The sequence below is a fragment of the Podarcis erhardii genome (genome assembly GCF_964252035.2).
Source record: "Podarcis erhardii genome assembly, chromosome: 3".
In the NCBI taxonomy this organism is placed as follows: domain Eukaryota; kingdom Metazoa; phylum Chordata; class Lepidosauria; order Squamata; family Lacertidae; genus Podarcis; species Podarcis erhardii.
The window spans coordinates 3602293-3620228 of NC_138507.1; the positions used below are offsets into that span (position 1 = coordinate 3602293).

Below are 17936 nucleotides of genomic sequence, written 5' to 3' on the forward strand. Positions count from 1 at the left end.
TCTGTAAGGAATAGACAACTCATTGTAACCATGTAAACTTACATGAATCTCTCTCTGCACTGTTGAAATATCTCTGTGGATCCATATTTAAAGGAAATTGCCTCCTTTTCACTGATATGTTGTTATTATCACTGAAAATACTGGTGCTCTCTCTTGTCACATTTAATTTATATATCTAGTCTATTATTCAGTGTATTAGCAAATCAGATAGGGTCACATGCTGCTCTTGTTGCATTATGGTAGTAACTTGCCTTTTTGTCCCATGACCAGTCAACAGTGTGTACTAGCATGAAACGGCGGAACAATGTGTTGTCGCCTGCCAAAACTACCTAGAAAAAATGTTTGATTAGTAACATATACTGCTTTCAAAATGTTTTGTCTGCACTTGGATGATTAGTTGGAATTTTAACAGCCCAGTCCTGTGAATGTTTGCCCAGAAATCCCACCAATTTCAGTGGGGCATATGTTCAGGTAAATCTGCATTTGACAAAGTCTTATCTCGTATTTGTGTCAACCTGCTCCAATCTGCAGAGTTTGACCTTAACTACTTTAAAGACAGTTTCATATGCTATGTTGTCAAAGTAGTAGGTCTACAGATTGTAAATTCATTGGGGTCAGAAACCTGTAGTCTCATGCATTGTGAAGCGTAATATATATTTGTTTATTTGATTAAATTTATATACTGCCCTTCATCTGAGGATCACATTGTGGCAAGATCAGTATTTGTTTTATTTAAAATACTTATATCTACCTTTTTCACAAAGTAAGTTCAAAGTGATACAGAACAACAGATCCATTATAAAAATGTGGAGAGGTGGTTGGATCTGGGAGATAAGGATTGAAATCCCTGTTCAACCAGGAAGATCACTGGATGACCATGGGCCAGCTGCTGTCTCTCAGCCTAACCTACCTCAATGGGGTGTTGGGAAAATAAAACTGCTTATGCCACCTTGAGCTCCTGGGAGTTACAGGTGACATATAAATTTAATAATAAAAATTTAAAAATTACAACAAATAAACACCAAATAAACATCAGTAACAGAGGTAGCGTCACTATAATAAAACCAAGAGAGCGATAATTAAAAGCCTTCTGGAACAGCAAAGTCTTTGTCAGACTGTTAGAAGGAAAAAAAGTTGATGAATAAATAAACGATATTACATTTTACACTCTTAAGGTCAGAATTCAGAACAGCTCTGCCTGTAGGTGCCTATCGCACTCGCCAGTTGCTATTCGTCCCCGTTTGTAAATGTTTTTGGCTTCTGTCAGGTTCTTACGTACTCCTGCTTCTCTTCTCCAGAGTTATACCACAGCAAACCATTAAAAAAAATAATAGTCATTTATTTTTGGTGCGGAGGAAAGGCATTTGCGAAGGACAGCCTTTGCGAATGACGTCATTCTCGGGCGACTGCGGGAAAGGCCCTTTTCTTCCCCGGCGCCTTCTGGAACTTTCGTGCCGGCGAGGGAGCATCGGTTGGGGCTGGCGCCGGAGCTTGGCGGGCGGGGGGAGGCAGCGCAATCCATCTCCATCGGGGGCTCCAGAGGGGCATCCGGGGTCAGTCATGCCGGAGAATGCGGGCACGAAGGGCGGCCTGGTGGGCGCGGGGAGCCGCAGCTCCGGCGGGAGCCGCGGCTCCTACCAGGACAGGGACAAGCCCACCCAGATCCGCTTCAGCAACATCTCGGCGGGGAAAGGTAATGTCGCGGCCCAGGCCGGGGAAGCGCCCCTTGGCCCCAGGCCGGGGAAGCGCCCCTTGGCCCCAGGCCGCGCGCGGGGCGGGGGGGGGCGGGAGAAGAGCGAGCGGAAGGCGCCATTGTCTCCTGATAGGCGGCCGGGCGGGGGGGGGGGTCTTCACAGGCCGCGCCACGCCCCTCGTCGCCCCTCCACCCCTCGGGGAAAGGGGCCTCTTGGCACGTTCGCGGACCGGGCAGCGGCTCCCCTTCCCTCCTTCGCAGGTGGCGCCGTGGGTGGTATCGGCGCGGTGCAGAATCCATGGAACGTGCTTGGGAGCATAACATAGGGGGCTATCGCTTTGTTTCGTTTTTCTTGTTGCTTTTATTATGTGCTTTGTATTCTGCATTTTTGTGCTGGGAGCCGCCCTGAGATTTTAGGAGGCAAGGCGGTATACAAGTTTAATTAATAATAATGATAGCAGTAGTAGGATAATAACCAAGCATGCTAGACAGTGATTATTCAGAAGTACGTTGTGATGCAAGTTATTGCTTTTTCAGCTACAAATGTACCACTTGTACACACTGATTAAATATTGTGCTGTGAAACTTTGGTTGAAAGGTGGTATATACATTTAATTAATTATTATTATTATTATTATTTTATTATTATTATTAATATGAGCCTCGCTGGATCAGTAGCCCATCTAATCTAGCATCCTATTCTCACAGTTGCCAACCAGATCAGTATTTTGGGAATGATTCATGTTCTGCATTGTTTCATACTTTCTCGATGTCCCATGCTCCTATTATAAAGGGGTTGTGTCCTATGTTATAAATCAAGCACCGATAGCAGTTGTGTCTTTTTGTTTTCCAATGCATTTCTTATCAACAAAAAACTTGATGTGGCAAGTTTATTCTAAAAGTGTGACCCAGAGGAAAGTTTGAGAACTGCTAAGTTATGGTGTTAGGATCAGCACAAAGGTAACCATGCTGAATATTGATGAATATTGCTGAAATCAATCTTTTGCTGTGTGAGGAGAAAGGAAAGGGGTCATCTCTTCTGCAAAGCCGGAAGAGCTCCAAAGATGAAACAGTACTAGTAGTGCAAACACAGCTTGCTGAATAAAAGCTATTGGGGGACGGGACACTTTCTGTGTTGCTCATTCATGTGCATACCTACTCAGATATCGGGCCCTTGTTCCCTTAGTGTTTGAGACTGCATGTGCCATGTACATAGATAATGCTAAAACAATCATGAATAAATTGGAGATATGTATCTTGGTTATCAGAGTAAAGTAAATCTAATTGAACATATTGGTGGATTGTGGGGGCCCCAAATACTAATATAGAATTACAGTGATCTGAAATAAGCTTCACCTTTTATGAAAGGCATTCCTGTAAAATAGTAACAGCCCAGAGGACTGAGGAAGGCTTTCATGGACACCATGGTGCCTTCATGTATTGGGCTGGAGATGACAGGGTTAACTTGTATTGGAAGCATTTAAGCAGTGTACAACAAACATAAAATCAGGATAAATGTAAGAAGACTAAAAGCAGAAAAAGTTGTAAAGAATTCACCAATCACAAAGTCATAAAGAACTGGCCAATCTCATAAAATGTGCATGCATACCTGGAAAGGCCTGTTGACACCTGGAAGACTTCAAAAGGCAGCTAAACATAAGTGAAGAAAATAAACTTAGGGGGTATCATAAGGTTGTTCGGGAACCTGACATGCCTCAGGATGTCAGCAAATACATTTTTAGTGCTGCATGGAAGAGCTCCTCTTGTTCCCAGAGAGAAGGGAAATTCTCATAGGTGGTGGTGCTTTCAGTCCCATCCTCCATCACCTCCCATGTCTAGGCTGAGTTTGGTTCCAGACAGGGATAGATTTGTAATGGGATCAGAGCCCAAGGAATGCATGGGGTAGCATTTCTACTAGCTCCATCCCATCCATTAGTGGTGTCCATGGCTAGGCTTTCCTGTGCAGCCAGCCGAACCAACTTAGAATAATTAGATGAGCATCAGAGCTTCAGGGATCTGCCATGTGTGGTTGCTGCCTGGTTCATTCCAATGTCTGCTGGAAAATAAAAATTACATTTTCACTTTTATTTTAGCGGTCGCAGATGCGGTTAGGACAAGCCTTGGACCAAAGGGAATGGATAAAATGGTATGTCTTGAGTGTATGCCTATCATACTGTGCATGTAGCAAATTTTTTAATGGTGCTTATGAATTCTATGTAATCCATTCTCTAAGGTGCTGTGAAGTTATTTATTGTTCATAAACTTTCAGTTGTGTGGGGAAAAGGCTTATGATTAAATTGTCATGGAGCAGGTTCCATGTTGAGTGGAATGGATTATTTTGGTTAGCACTAACTATACAGGCATACAAACATAAAGAGATTGTGCTGAGAATGCAAATGAAGTGGGGTTGTTGAGTGGCAAGATGCTCCAGGCTTTTGAATAGTGCAAAGGGAGGGTGCATGTTTGGGGAGTGATAGCCTAATCAGGGCTCCAAGATAGATGTGCTTAGATGTTGAAGAGCATGTATCTGACACACTTGGTGAACCAGCTTTGCTTTTATAAACAGACCAGATCACTGTGATTATATGGAGAAGCCCTCCTCACTGTCCCAGTTTTCACACATTCATTTAGCTTCAGCAGAAGCCAGAGGTGCCGGCTCTAGAGGCTGAGAATTTTTGGACCCCCTCAATATTTTCAGGGAGGGGGCCCAGCCACCCCAATGTACAGGGTGCTCTGGTGCGGTGCCTGGTCTCCCGACCACAGGCTGCCCATCAGCGCCTGGCTTTCTCAAGACGTCATAAGCGAACGTCACATGTTGCACATGTAACATCACAAGTATGCCTTGTGTGCATGTAGCATAAGGCGGCACCCCTCAGTCTTTGCTGACAGATGGCACTGCTGGTACAAGCCAAGGCTTTTAGCGTAGTAATCTGGAACATCGTGCCTTTCAAAAACAGGCAGCCGACCATGCACTCTAGGTTTCATTTTTCTCTTTCTTGAGTTGATGCACTTGTGTTTTTTCAGATCCAAGATGGCAAAGGAGATGTAACAATCACAAATGATGGTGCAACAATTCTGAAGCAGATGCAGGTCCTTCACCCTGCAGCCAAAATGGCAAGTAATATTTAAATTAAATTTCCTGTCAGTCCCCAAGGTGACATCAAATCATGCATATACAATCCTCCAAATTTTTAGCTGTTGTTTAGTTGTTTGTTGTTTAGTTGTTTGTAGAAAACAACATCGGGCCTAGAATTTTGTGCAGCTATATGTGGAGCTCTTCCTTCTGACGGCATCTGTCCAAAAAAGAAATATACAGGACTGTTACGATGATTGTACACATAATGTTGATCCTTTTGCAGAATCTGGGACATTACACAGCCCCTCCCAAAGAAACAACTGGCAAAAGTGCCACAGAAAACCACTACTGTAATTGTAAAATGCTTATGGTCCACATAAGCCTGATAAACATTTTGTTGTTGTTGTTGTTTTAACCTGAATTAGGGTTATTGGTGTACCATTCCAAATAACAATGGACAAATGGCCGTTGCCAGAACATTCTAGTTAAAATTTTATGTTCATTGTGACAGATTGTTACAATGGATTTTCAGGCTGAGTGGCATGAATTAAATTATTACAGTATTTGACCAGAGTGCCCCTTGGCAAGAAGAGCATATACCGTATTTTTCCTTCTATAACACGCAGATTTTTTCTCCTAAAAAGGAAGGGGAAATGTCTGTGCGTGTTATTGAGCGAATGTGTGGTCCCTGGAGCCAAATGGCGTGAGGGGAGGCAAAAAAAATTAGGCAAAAATCAAATTGCGGTCTCGGAGAAGGGAAACCTGAAAAGAGGAAGCAGCTGCTTTCCTGCATTCTGCCTCAGGGTCTTACTGCCCACCCTCCTCTGTTTCCTTGCTGTGTTTGCTCAAATGGAACAAAGAGCAGGGAAAGCCCCTCCCCTCCAGGCAAGTAGAGGGGAAAGCAGAGTGTCGTCTCTGTGCTCCGTGCTGCTGAAAACATGCAGGAGGGGGAGAGAGAGAGAGCGCGCACGCGCGAGCTGGCTAGCTTGGGTGGGTAGGTGAGGGAAAACTTTTGCCTTCCTTTCCTCCCTCCCATTATACCCCTCTCCTGCATTCTTAGCCAGCTGCTTCTCTGCACACCCCTCTCGTGCTCCTTGTCCGTTCTGTGTTTTTCCTTCCCTCCCCACTTAAAATGTGGTTAAAAAGCATGGATCCACATGGATCCTCAGGATCTTTGCATTGGGTCAGCCCAAATTTACCATCAGATCACATAGCATGTCCATGGCTACAGCCTGCCCCCCCCAAAATCACGCACCCACTGTTGCCTGGGGCTGCAATGGTGCAAAAATGTGGTTAAAAAGCATGGATCTACATGGATCCTCAGGATCTTTGCATTGGGGCACCCCAAATTCACCATCAGATCACATAGCATGTCCATGGCTACAGCCTCCCCCCCCCCCAAATCACGCACCCACTGTTGCCTGGGGCTGCAATGGTGCAAAAAACGTTACAAAACATGGATCCACATGGATCCTCAGGATCTTTGCACTGGGTCAGCCCAAATTCACCATCAGATCACATAGCATGTCCATGGCTACAGCCTGCCCCCCCCCCAAATCACGCACCCACTGTTGCCTGGGGCTGCAATGGTGCAAAAACGTGGTTACAAAGCATGGATCTACATGGATCCTCAGGATCTTTGCATTGGGGCACCCCAAATTCACCATCAGATCACATAGCATGTCCATGGCTACAGCCTGCCCCCCCAAAATCACGCACCCACTGTTGCCTGGGGCTGCAATGGTGCAAAAAACGTTACAAAACATGGATCCACATGGATCCTCAGGATCTTTGCACTGGGTCAGCCCAAATTCACCATCAGATCACATAGCATGTCCATGGCTACAGCCTGCCCCCCCAAAATCACGCACCCACTGTTGCCTGGGGCTGCAGTGGTGCAAAAACGTGGTTACAAAGCATGGATCTACAGGGATTCTCAGGATTTTTGCATTGGGTCACCCCAAATTCACCATCAGATCACATGTCTGTGGCCACAGCATGAAGCACAAAAATGAGACATCCACTGTTTCATTCAGAATGTTTTTTCCCTTGTTTTCCTCCTCTAAAAACGATGTGCGTGTTATGGTCAGGTGCGTGTTATAGAGCGAAAAATACGGTAATTGATTAGTGACAGCTAAATCAAACCCAGTTCTGTCTTCTTTGAGTATGACATTGGATATCACCCATAACCAATATTTAAAAACATTCCTTCAAGTGGTGTAGTTAGGTAATCTTATGTTCTGGGCTTAATAGTCTAACATAGGGTTGAGAGTGGTGTTGAAAACTCCCATTGTTCTAGGTGTATTCTGAGACAGGGAATTTCATTAGCGCGAGCAGTTTCTGAGCTCTGGGGCAGTAATGCGCCTAAGATTTCAGATTAAAACTGCAGAGTGGAAGGAAAGGAGGACCTTTTTCTGCCTCCCTACTTCCAGCTACTTTCTGAAGACCGTAGAAGAGACCCTCTTAAGAATATTAGGGTGTACGCAGGGGAAGGACTAGACCATGTGGAAAATGAGCACAATATTTTAGCTGCAGTTCAGCTTCGTATTCTTATTATAAAAACAGCGCCTAGACATTCCGTTGTTGCACCGATAACTTAGTTTTATGGTGCCGTTTAGCTCCTAGCTTTCATATCTCAGTTTGTAGCACTGGTTGAGAGATTTCATTAGATGCTAATATGTATTAACTTTAATTTCCTCAAAATGTGGTAAGCTAGATCTGCTGTGTTTGGGAGCAGCACTGATCTCAACTGGATTAATACTTCCCCAGAGTTACTGCAGTGAGTTTTTGCAGCATATTCAGTATACTGTTAATCACAGAATATTATTTTTTGTTCTTGCATTTTTTCTTGCAATTCAGGGCAAATAATAATAATTTTTTAACATTTTGCAACACACAGCTGGTGGAGTTATCCAAAGCGCAAGATATTGAAGCTGGGGATGGCACTACTTCTGTTGTTGTCATTGCCGGAGCTCTGTTAGATGCTTGTTCCAGACTCCTTCAGAAAGGTAGGTTTCACTTTTTAAAAAATACATAGGTAATTTTGGCATATGAAATAAATGGAGACTCAAAAGGATGAAATTGAAAGAGAAAACTGAATATATAAACACCTGTGTAGTCCTAAGTATAGCATACATGTTTTCTTTTCCCAAAGTATGTGTACTAGTAAGTCTGTGGGAGGGAAGGGGGAAGGTGGTTGTCTATTTTGGACTTACTATTTTTTGGATATGTTGATATATCATCCAAAGCCAGTTTGAAGTCCATATCATGATATCAGTTTCACAGTTTTTGACCTGGCAATATATTGTGAATCATCGTGTGTGTGCACGCCATGTAAAAATCACAGTGTGTGTGGGGGTGTGGGTGTGGGTGAAGCCAGCCAGTGCCTCTACATGGCTCCATCCTTATTTCTGACATTGTGATATATCAGTGTATCACAATGTTTAGCTGGTGATATATCAGCATGTTGAAAATCAAATATTGCCCAGCCCTACTCCTGACATGATATGACTATTGGATGTATCTAAATTTTTGTATTGGCACTATTATGTACCTGTGGTAATTGTAACATATCTCTCCGAATGGATTTTTGTGTATACGTTCAGTGATACAAAGTTTTTGGAGGTTAGTAAAAATAATGATGATGAAGAAGATAGATCACGATATGACAAAGGAAAATATTCCAGAAAACTTTATTATAATTTTATTAGGGTTTTGGGGTTGTTGTTTTTTTTTTTGTTTTTGTTTTTTGGAAGGAATTGGATCTTATTCAGAAAAAGAAACAATCGTTTTTATGGTGGGCCTAAAGTGTTGTTTCATGCATTGTGTTTTCTCTAAAATAATGGGGGTGGGGTCCAGGTAAAATGGATGATTAGTGTTTTCTTTTAGTCAAGGCAATGAAAGGTTTGGAATTCTATTGCTAGAGTTTATTTGTCAACCAGTTTAATATTCAGGATTAAGGGCAATAAGTGGATGTGAGCTATATTAATGTGCAATATTGCAAAGCATATTTTATATGCTAATTCAACTGGAAACTTTACCCCCAATGACTTGTTTTTAAGTGTTGTTGAATAAACTTAAATCAAACTGTTTTCTAGGAATTCATCCCACAATCATCTCTGAGTCATTCCAGAAGGCATTGGATAAAGGTACTGAGATCTTGACCAGCATGGGGCAGCCTGTTGAGCTGAGTGACAGAGAAACCCTACTGAACAATGCAGCTACTGCACTGAACTCAAAGGTGGGTAACTTGTGACGTATGTGGTTACAGCATGTCTGGCTCGTGCTTTAAATAAAAATTGCATGCAACTGTATTAACTAATAAGTGAGACCAAAGTTTGGACCCTCCTTACAGTAATATTGGACACGGGTGGCGCTGTGGGTAAAACCTCAGCGCCTAGGACTTGCCGATCGCATGGTCGGCGGTTCAAATCCCCGCGGCGGGGTGTGCTCCCGTCGTTCGGTCCCAGCGCCTGCCAACCTAGCAGTTCGAAAGCACCCCCGGGTGCAAGTAGATAAATAGGGACCGCTTACCAGCGGGAAGGTAAGCAGCGTTCCATGTGCTGCGCTGGCTCGCCAGATGCAGCTTGTCACGCTGACCACGTGACCCGGAAGTGTCTGCGGACAGCGCTGGCTCCCGGCCTATAGAGTGAGATGAGCGCCCAACCCTAGAGTCTGTCAAGACTGGCCCATATGGGCAGGGGTACCTTTACCTTTACCTTTTACAGTAATATTAGGAATGCTTCAATTACTTAGAATTGCCAGGCATTTCTTGAGAGGAATGTTTTATGGTGGTGTTCTGATCCTGCTTGCTAGCATTTAAAGAGAGGTGCTTCCTCTGCAGGATTCTTTGAATGTGTGTGGCATCATTATTTACTTGCAATGTTTCCTTTTAATAGTGAAAATTCCAGCTGCGCTGGCCAGAAAAGAGCCTTTGCAACTGCGTATTCTTTCCCCTTAGATCTTGCCCTGCTGCTCTTTAACTTCACCACTAAAATTGTATTGCTGAGTCAGAGATTTACTTAGAGATTCAGAATGGGAATTGCAACCTCCATACTGCTCTCTGGTTCTGTCTTAAATAAGAAAAGAAAAATTAAGAAAACAACATGCCAACTACTTACTGTTATGAGTCCTACCTACAAAGAAACAATATAAACTGTTGATCTCAGTTTGTTTAATTTAATGTAACTGTTAGGTAGATTGAAATTCAGATCTGTTGGTGGAAGTTCTTATGGAAATGTGCAAAACCAATGAAAACCCCCCCAAGTAAAATGTGGGTCTTCACTAAATCCCTGCAGGTTGTATCACAGTATTCTAGTTTGCTTTCTCCAATGAGTGTGGAAGCTGTGATGAAGGTGATAGATCCAAATACAGCTAGCAGTGTGGATCTTAGAGACATCAAAATTGTTAAAAAGCTTGGGTAAGTAGTAATCTCAAAATACAAATTCTGTAACCTATTTATTTTAAATTATTATTGTGCTAGTTTACTCTTTCAATACTTCTTTCTAGAGGAACAATTGATGACTGTGAATTGGTTGAAGGGCTGGTCCTCACCCAGAAAGTGGCCAATGGTGGTATAACCAGAGTTGAAAAAGCTAAGATAGGTCTCATTCAATTCTGCTTGTCAGCTCCAAAGACAGATGTAAGTTGCTTTGTTTAATTTGTTATGTCTGCATCATTATGAGCTATCTTTACACATTAAAAATTCTAAGTATGCTAACAGTACATTATTTTATTTTACTTTCTGAATAGAATTACATGTCAAAAGCTTAAAATAGGGGTGGGCTGACTTGTATGATTGGTTGTTTACATAGATTTTATGTGGTCCAACAGCATATCAGATATTAAGCACTCTTGCTTTTAACAGTCAAAATCTTTGTTAAGGTTTCCTGTTAAGAATCAGCAGGAACTATTGGCCCACTACTGAACTGCCTATATCTCTCCAGATTAAGCCTGAAAAATATGTCTTAGCATAAAATAGTCATTAGTGGCATATTCTTCTATAAGCTAAGCTTAAGGGAACATCTTACTGCTTAGCTTGCAACTGAATGCTTTGATTGTAGACAGTGAGTTATATATTACTATACTACATATGGAAATTTTGATTAAGGGTAGCCAGCATGCTGGTTCCAACTGCCATCAGTCCCAGGCAGCATGGCCAATAGTAAGGAATGGTGGGAGTTGTACCACAATGTCTATCTCTGATTTAGATGCTTAGTTAAGCTTTATTATGCTTCTTCTCCTGTTAGATGGATAACCAAATTGTTGTTTCTGACTACACTCAAATGGACAGAGTCTTGCGTGAAGAGAGAGCTTACATTCTCAATTTAGTTAAGCAAATTAAGAAGACAGGATGCAACGTGCTGCTCATTCAGAAATCTATTCTGCGGTATGTTTATTCCAGTAATGTGCTTGCTGTCGAAGAATGAATGATATTTGGGGTTAAAATTGTTCACGGTGTGATGAGGTTTAAGAGACTTGCTTTGAAACGTATTCCTTAAACCAGGGGCGGGCAACTGAATCTGGCCAGGGGACCGGACATTCAGCCACATTTGAGGCTCTGACCAACTGTCAGATTTCACCTACACACATGTGGTTGAATGTTTAGTCCAACCACCTATTATGTTAGGTGACTCTAGTCTGCTGCTGAAGCAGCAATTTGAGTAAAGTGGGAAGTGGAGAGGGAGAGGGCTTGTAGGCCTTTTGGAGAGATTTAGGAAAAGCTTCAAACCAATGATGCACTTAATGACATCTAGTTGGGCCCAGGATACATAAAGGTGTGTTCTGAGTCTGATCAGAGTAGCTTGCCCATCACTAATAAAGCTGCTGTGAGTCTGGTTGATTTTCTAGCTCATTCATTGCGTTGATTTCAGGGATGCTCTAAGTGATCTAGCACTACATTTCTTGAACAAAATGAAGATAATGGTGATTAAGGATATTGAAAGAGAAGACATTGAGTTTATATGTAAGGTAAGGAGGAGCTGTTAACTAGTTCTGCTGTAGGTGAATATTTGACTCAAAAAGTAATTGAAATTGATCATAGTACTGATTGGCGCTGCTTTGGAATTTGTTACACACTTTGTATGTAGGCTGTGGGAGGAAACAATACGTGAAAGAATTAGTAGGCTCTATTAGTCTCACTTCTTCTCAAGGAAATAGTAATGTGTCATCTTGCCTATAAAGATGCAGCTGTAAACTGTCTTACTTCAAGCTTATACATGAGTGGTCGGAAGTAAGTCCCACCAAATTTAATGGGACTTCTTCCCGGGTAAATGGATATAGGATTGCAGCCTGAGTATAAAGTATAGCATATTGAACTATATCATACCTTTTTAATCTATGGTCCCTGTGTTGATTTATTTTTGAAAAGACCATTGGAACTAAGCCAGTTGCTCATATTGATCAGTTTACTGGGGATATGCTGGGATCTGCTGAACTGGCAGAAGAGGTCAGTTTAAATGGATCTGGAAAGCTAGTAAAGGTAAGCAGAACTCCTGTTTAGCTATTTAGCTTGCTTCTTTATGACACTTGAGGAAGTAATTTTCATTTCATTTTCATAAAATGTATACATCGCTTGATTGTAAAAACCTTAAAACAGTTTACAAAAAGATAAAACCATAAAATAAGGATTTTTAAAAAATACAATACATTAGAACAGCGAGGCCCAACTTTTCTTACTCTAGGTCTCTGTCAGAGCCCTCCTGCCTCCTTCCCAAAGCCCAGCGCCTTGCTTACCCAGCTTTGGGAAAATGGGACGGAGAGGGGGTCAAATGTTGCAGGGAACCGCCAGAAAGGCCTCACGGGTGGCAGACGGCCCCTGGGCTGTGTGTTGGACCACCTGCATTAAAACATACAAAAAGTTAAAAAACTAAGATTACAATTCATATCATTACCAAGCATTTGGTTAGGCTTGTATAAACAGGAATGTCTTTAACAGAGCCCAAAACAAATACAGTCGTAGCTTGGATCCCGAGCACCCTGGAACTCTGATGTTTTGGCTCCTGAACGCTGCAAACACAGAAGTGATTATTCCTGTTTGCGAACTTTTTTTGGAACCCAAATGTCCAACAGGGCTTCTGCGGCTTCCTGCAGCCAACCAGAAGCCGTGATTTGGTTTTCGAGCGTTTTGGAAGTCGAACGGACTTCCGGAACGGATTCCGTTCGACTTCCAAGGTACAACTGTACAGTGAAAGTGTATCTATTGTTTGATATAAATAGGCAGGGAGTTCCACACTAAACTATTCAGGTATTACAAATGTGGAAGGGCCGTTTTGTGGCACCTGTAGTGGTGCCAGTTCCACCGATTGAAGTTGTCAAGTGGGCACATGTTTGGTAAGGCAATCTCGTAGGTAAACTGGTCCCAAGTTACAGTTGTACCTCAGAAGTCAGAACGCCTTGTGAGTCGAATTTTATGGTTCCTGAATGCCGCAAACCTGGAAGTGATTATTCCGGTTTGCAAACGTTCTTTGGAACCCAAACGTCCAACGTGGGTTCTGCAACTTCCGATTGGCTGCAGAACTTTCCTGCAGCCAATCAGAAGCCGTGCCTTGGTTTCTGAACTATTTGGAATTAGAACGGACTTCCGGAATGGATTCTGATCAACTTCTGAGGTACGACTGTATTAAGGGCTTTGTATACTAATAGTAACACTAATAGTAATGTGTGTGAAACGCAACCTTCCATACAGAATGAAACCTCACCACCTTTGAGTTAATGATCCCTCTATCATAGTGCTCCTTCCCAAAAGAAATTACACTGAAGCTTTTACTGTGGGGTATTTTCATAACTTTTGGACTACTGTGAAAATGGCTCATTGAGGCTCTCATCTTCACCTGGCAAAAAGATAGTCCACCCTCTATTGGTACCAGGAGATTGTAGCAGGACTCAGGGAAGACAGTCATCTCTAATTTGTGATGGGCCAAGCCACTTATAACATAGTTAGCCTCTACAGCACACCATTAATGGAACACTGGGGTAATATGCTTCTGCTGATACAGCCCTATGAGGGAGTAGACTGCTACATTTCTCACCGGTTGAAGCTTCCAACAATGTGAAGAGCAGCCCCAAGCAGGAATCACACTATTTTAGGTGGTTTGATGGACATGCATGATTGTCATCTTACTTCCATCTGATCAAGAACTTTATTCATCTTTATTCATTGTCCGGATATTGGAGTCAATTCTTTCTGTTCAGTCAGATCTAGAATGATCTTTGGGAGTACTTCATTGACTCTCTTTGGGTGGGGCGGGGGGTCCATAGGAGCAGTGCTGCTAAATCTCTAAATATTGTAGTGACACTGTTTTTGTCCTGCAGATTACAGGTTGTGCTAGCCCTGGAAAAACGGTAACAATTGTGGTCCGTGGCTCCAACAAACTAGTAATTGAAGAAGCTGAACGTTCAATTCACGATGCTTTGTGTGTCATACGCTGTTTGGTAAAGAAAAGGTAATGTATAAGATTTATAGACCAGTAAAGTCCCCATTCAACTTTACAAATGCCTTTTGTTAACATTTTCAAACTGCAAAATTCTAATTTCAGAGCCCTGATTGCAGGTGGTGGAGCACCAGAAATAGAGTTGGCTTTACGCTTGGATGAATATTCTCGCACCTTGAGTGGCATGGAGTCTTATTGTGTACGTGCTTATGGAGAGGCCTTGGAAATAATTCCATCCACCCTGGCTGAAAATGCAGGCCTTAATCCTATTTCTACTGTGACTGAGTTGAGAAACAGACATGCACAAGGAGAGAGAACTGCAGGAATTAATGTCAGAAAGGTAAGGTGCAAAGTGGTGAGACAAAAGAAATACATATTAATGTATATTTTTCCATAGAATTTTGTTTTTTTATATTGGAGTTTATTATGTAGTTTATTGTATGCTCCTCACTGCATTATGCATAACTCAAAGGAACAGTCAAAATATCATGTATTTGTTTTCTTTATTTCTGGTCTTCCGCCTGTGAGTGTAATTTTACTTGTAGCCAAAATGGTACCATCTGTGCAGAACAGAGAGATATCAAAAGATTTTGCAGATCGCTGAGGTACAGGATATATTTAAAGGCAAAAAAAATCGGGGGGGGGGGGGCTCCCTAGAAACAGCCTGATTAAGATTGAATTTGATTAGTGACCACAAAATGCTGACTGGTGGTTGGGGTGGTTTGGCTGGTTGAATAGAAAACGAGGTTTGAAGTAGCTGGACTCATGCACGGCAGTTGCCTGCACTGCAACATTTTGTTGCAGTGGCTGGGGCAACCCAGTCAGGTGCGCAGAATACTACTACTAAGTGTAATTTCAATAATAATTGGCAGCCTCTGCAAAGGAATGCAGTAGAGGAATCTCTTGGGTTGCATTCTAGTTACATGGTATTGATTCATCAAAAATCACAGGCGAAATGTTGACCCCAGTTAATATATTCAGTTTCATAAAAACAGCATTGACATGAAATTCACTTGCATTCTCAAGCCTGTTTTGCTGTTCAGCTGTGACATTTGCTAAATGTATTTTTATTTTGTTTATTTCTGAGTTTAATATTTTTAGAAATTCTAAGTGTTGTACAAGCAATACAAATTAACATAAAATGGCAAAATGGTATCATAAAAACAAATCTAGTGATACAGGGTCCAGTTGGAACTTAAACATAGACTCAGATGGATTCATTCATCACGGATCTTGGTCCAGTTGGTTCCAAAATATAAAACTTTATCTTAAATGAAAGAGCTACTCATTGGAACTTCACTTTACTTATGTTTGAAAAATGTCAAGTGTGGTTTTTGAAGCTTGATAGTGGAATGTACCTAGAGATAATTGATTGTGGCTTACTGATAAGCGGCTTACTGATCCAAGGAACCAAGAATTAAATATTTGGCTCTGTCTGTAGATCCATCAAAAGTGACCTTTTATTGCCCAGTTAAGCAACAGAAAAAGTGGCTTGCTTTTATTTTCATATTGTGAAATTTAATCTTTGATGGAAACCTACTATGTAACAACTGAGAAGTCTTTTTTTATTATTATTATTATGACATTTTACTGGTGTTACAAAAATAATTATATATATAACTGATTGCACAGCTTATTGTTGTTTTATTAAAAATGGTAAAGATTAACATAGTGCTATAAAATATTTGATTATTTTAAGGCTACTTCAACTAGAATTAGTATAATTAAGTATATTCCTTGGCTGCATGCCATCAGTGCCTCATATACTTACTGCACAATAATATTTGTTCTTTCCTACAAGATAAGATCATGTACAGCATGCTCAAAAACACTTGTAAACTTGGATGTGAATATGGTTAAGTGAGTTGATTGGCCACCTGATGAGAATGAAAATGTTGAGATACCTAATTTCATGTAATTTATGCTGGTAATTTGTTTATAAACTGAGGTTTCCATTCTTAATTTGTAGGGTGGAATTTCCAATATCCTGGAAGAATTGGTGGTCCAGCCTCTGTTGGTTTCCATCAGTGCTCTGACCCTAGCGACAGAAACAGTCCGCAGTATTCTTAAGATTGATGATGTGGTAAGTTACACTTAAAGGCTAACATTCTTGCAAATGGATATTTCATAGCAGTTAGCAAATGTTAAATGACAATTCCTATTATATCATAATGTGAATCTGCAAGTTAACATGCTGCATTTGTAACTAAATGATGAAAGTCGCTGTTCAAATTTAAAGAGACAAATAGCTTAGTGAAAGTGTAGATTAATGCTGGATACAAACAATGATACAAAATAATGTTGGTGATGCAGAGACATTTGAAGGTAATGGTTAAAAGAATCATTCCATACAATTCTGTTTCTCTTTGCAGGTGAATACTCGATGAGATGACTAAAGAAACAGACAGTGCAGCTCAGCACAGTGTCGCAAGTTTGGAATGCAGTTCCTTCATTGGACATTGCATAACTCCCAGTTACATTTCATGTATACTTGTCAACTTAAATTAATAAAACCTTAAATTCTCAAGGCATATCTTGTTTACATTGTCTTTATAGCTAAAGAAAGCGTGCCCCCAGCAGTTTACAACAATTGATACTGTTAGAGTTAAAACCAGTATTGCCACAGAAACCAAAGTTGCCACTCTTGATTTCAACTGATCAGTCGCTTAAAAATGTTTATAGTTATGCTAGGCAGTAAACCATGGTAGCTTCAAAGTCAAAGTCAAACTTAACAGAAGACAAGCCAAAGGGCTTTCTGGATAAGGATGGAAGTAATTTGTGTTTCTCGTCTGTCTGTAATTCCACATCTTTACTTCAGCTGAGACGACATGTTTTCATTTCAGCTTTAATTAAACGCCTAAAACGAATGGTGTCAGAAGTTACATCAGTTCATGCTGCTGGTGACATGAGCTCTTGTACCATAAATCTAGGTCAGTCTTCTAAGGGTGCCTCAAGACTTTGTAACAACAGAACCTACAACTAATACAATTGCCTCTACAATTTGTCCTGAGCGAGTCTGCCTAGACTTGCTGTCACCATTGAAAAAAAGCCAGTGTAATTTAGTGGTTAGAGTGTTGGGTGTGGGAGATCAGCGTTGCCATTCTGCCATGAAACTTGCTGGTGGCGTTGGGCCAGTCACTCTTTCAGCCTAACTGACCTTGCAGAGTTGGAGGGGAAGAACCATGTTGAGCTAGGAAAGGTGGGATATAAACGTCATAATCTGAATTAATAAAAACAGCTTTTATATTTTTAATGAAATCTGTTAAACATCTGTTCAGAAGTAAACCACTTAAAGTATAATTAAGCTTACTCCCAAGCGTGTACATGATTGCACATTAGTGCAGTGTGCAGGGATAGAAAGAAAACTAGAGAAATACCCAAATTCCTGTTTTATTTGGGACCTCTGCATACAAATCAATAGAGCAGAATGCACATGCGTTAATTCGGTGCTGCCATTGGGTTCAGAGGACCGCTATTAAGCCATACTTACCTGTACAATAAGCTGAGGTGCATATTTTCTGAAAGGTCTCTTGCAGTATTATCCATTATCAATGCAATTGCTACTTTTCAGTAAAGCAGACAGGGTTAGCTAAGTCAGTTCAAGGGCAGTAACCTTACATCTTCTCTATCACCCAGTGCTCTCTTGAACTTGGGTAACAATATAGTTGTACAGCATAGAATGAATGGAGATCTGCCCCTGATAATGCATTTCATCAACAGAAACCCAATAAGGCAA

At 41.4% G+C, this 17936-nt stretch overlaps 1 protein-coding gene across 1 annotated transcript; it reads left to right on the forward strand.

The window, feature by feature from the left end:
- The first annotated feature begins 1371 nt into the window (after positions 1–1371).
- CCT4 (chaperonin containing TCP1 subunit 4) lies at positions 1372–16731 on the forward strand. The gene is made up of 14 exons (XM_081855577.1): positions 1372–1693; positions 3787–3839; positions 4718–4807; positions 7669–7777; positions 8867–9009; positions 10067–10188; positions 10278–10410; positions 11018–11157; positions 11642–11738; positions 12139–12249; positions 14082–14212; positions 14306–14540; positions 16170–16283; positions 16573–16731. The coding sequence occupies exons 1-14, from the start codon at positions 1387–1389 to the stop codon at positions 16585–16587; spliced, it is 1800 nt and encodes a 599-aa protein (XP_081711703.1). The 5' UTR covers positions 1372–1386; the 3' UTR covers positions 16588–16731.
- Positions 16732–17936: the final 1205 nt, after the last annotated feature.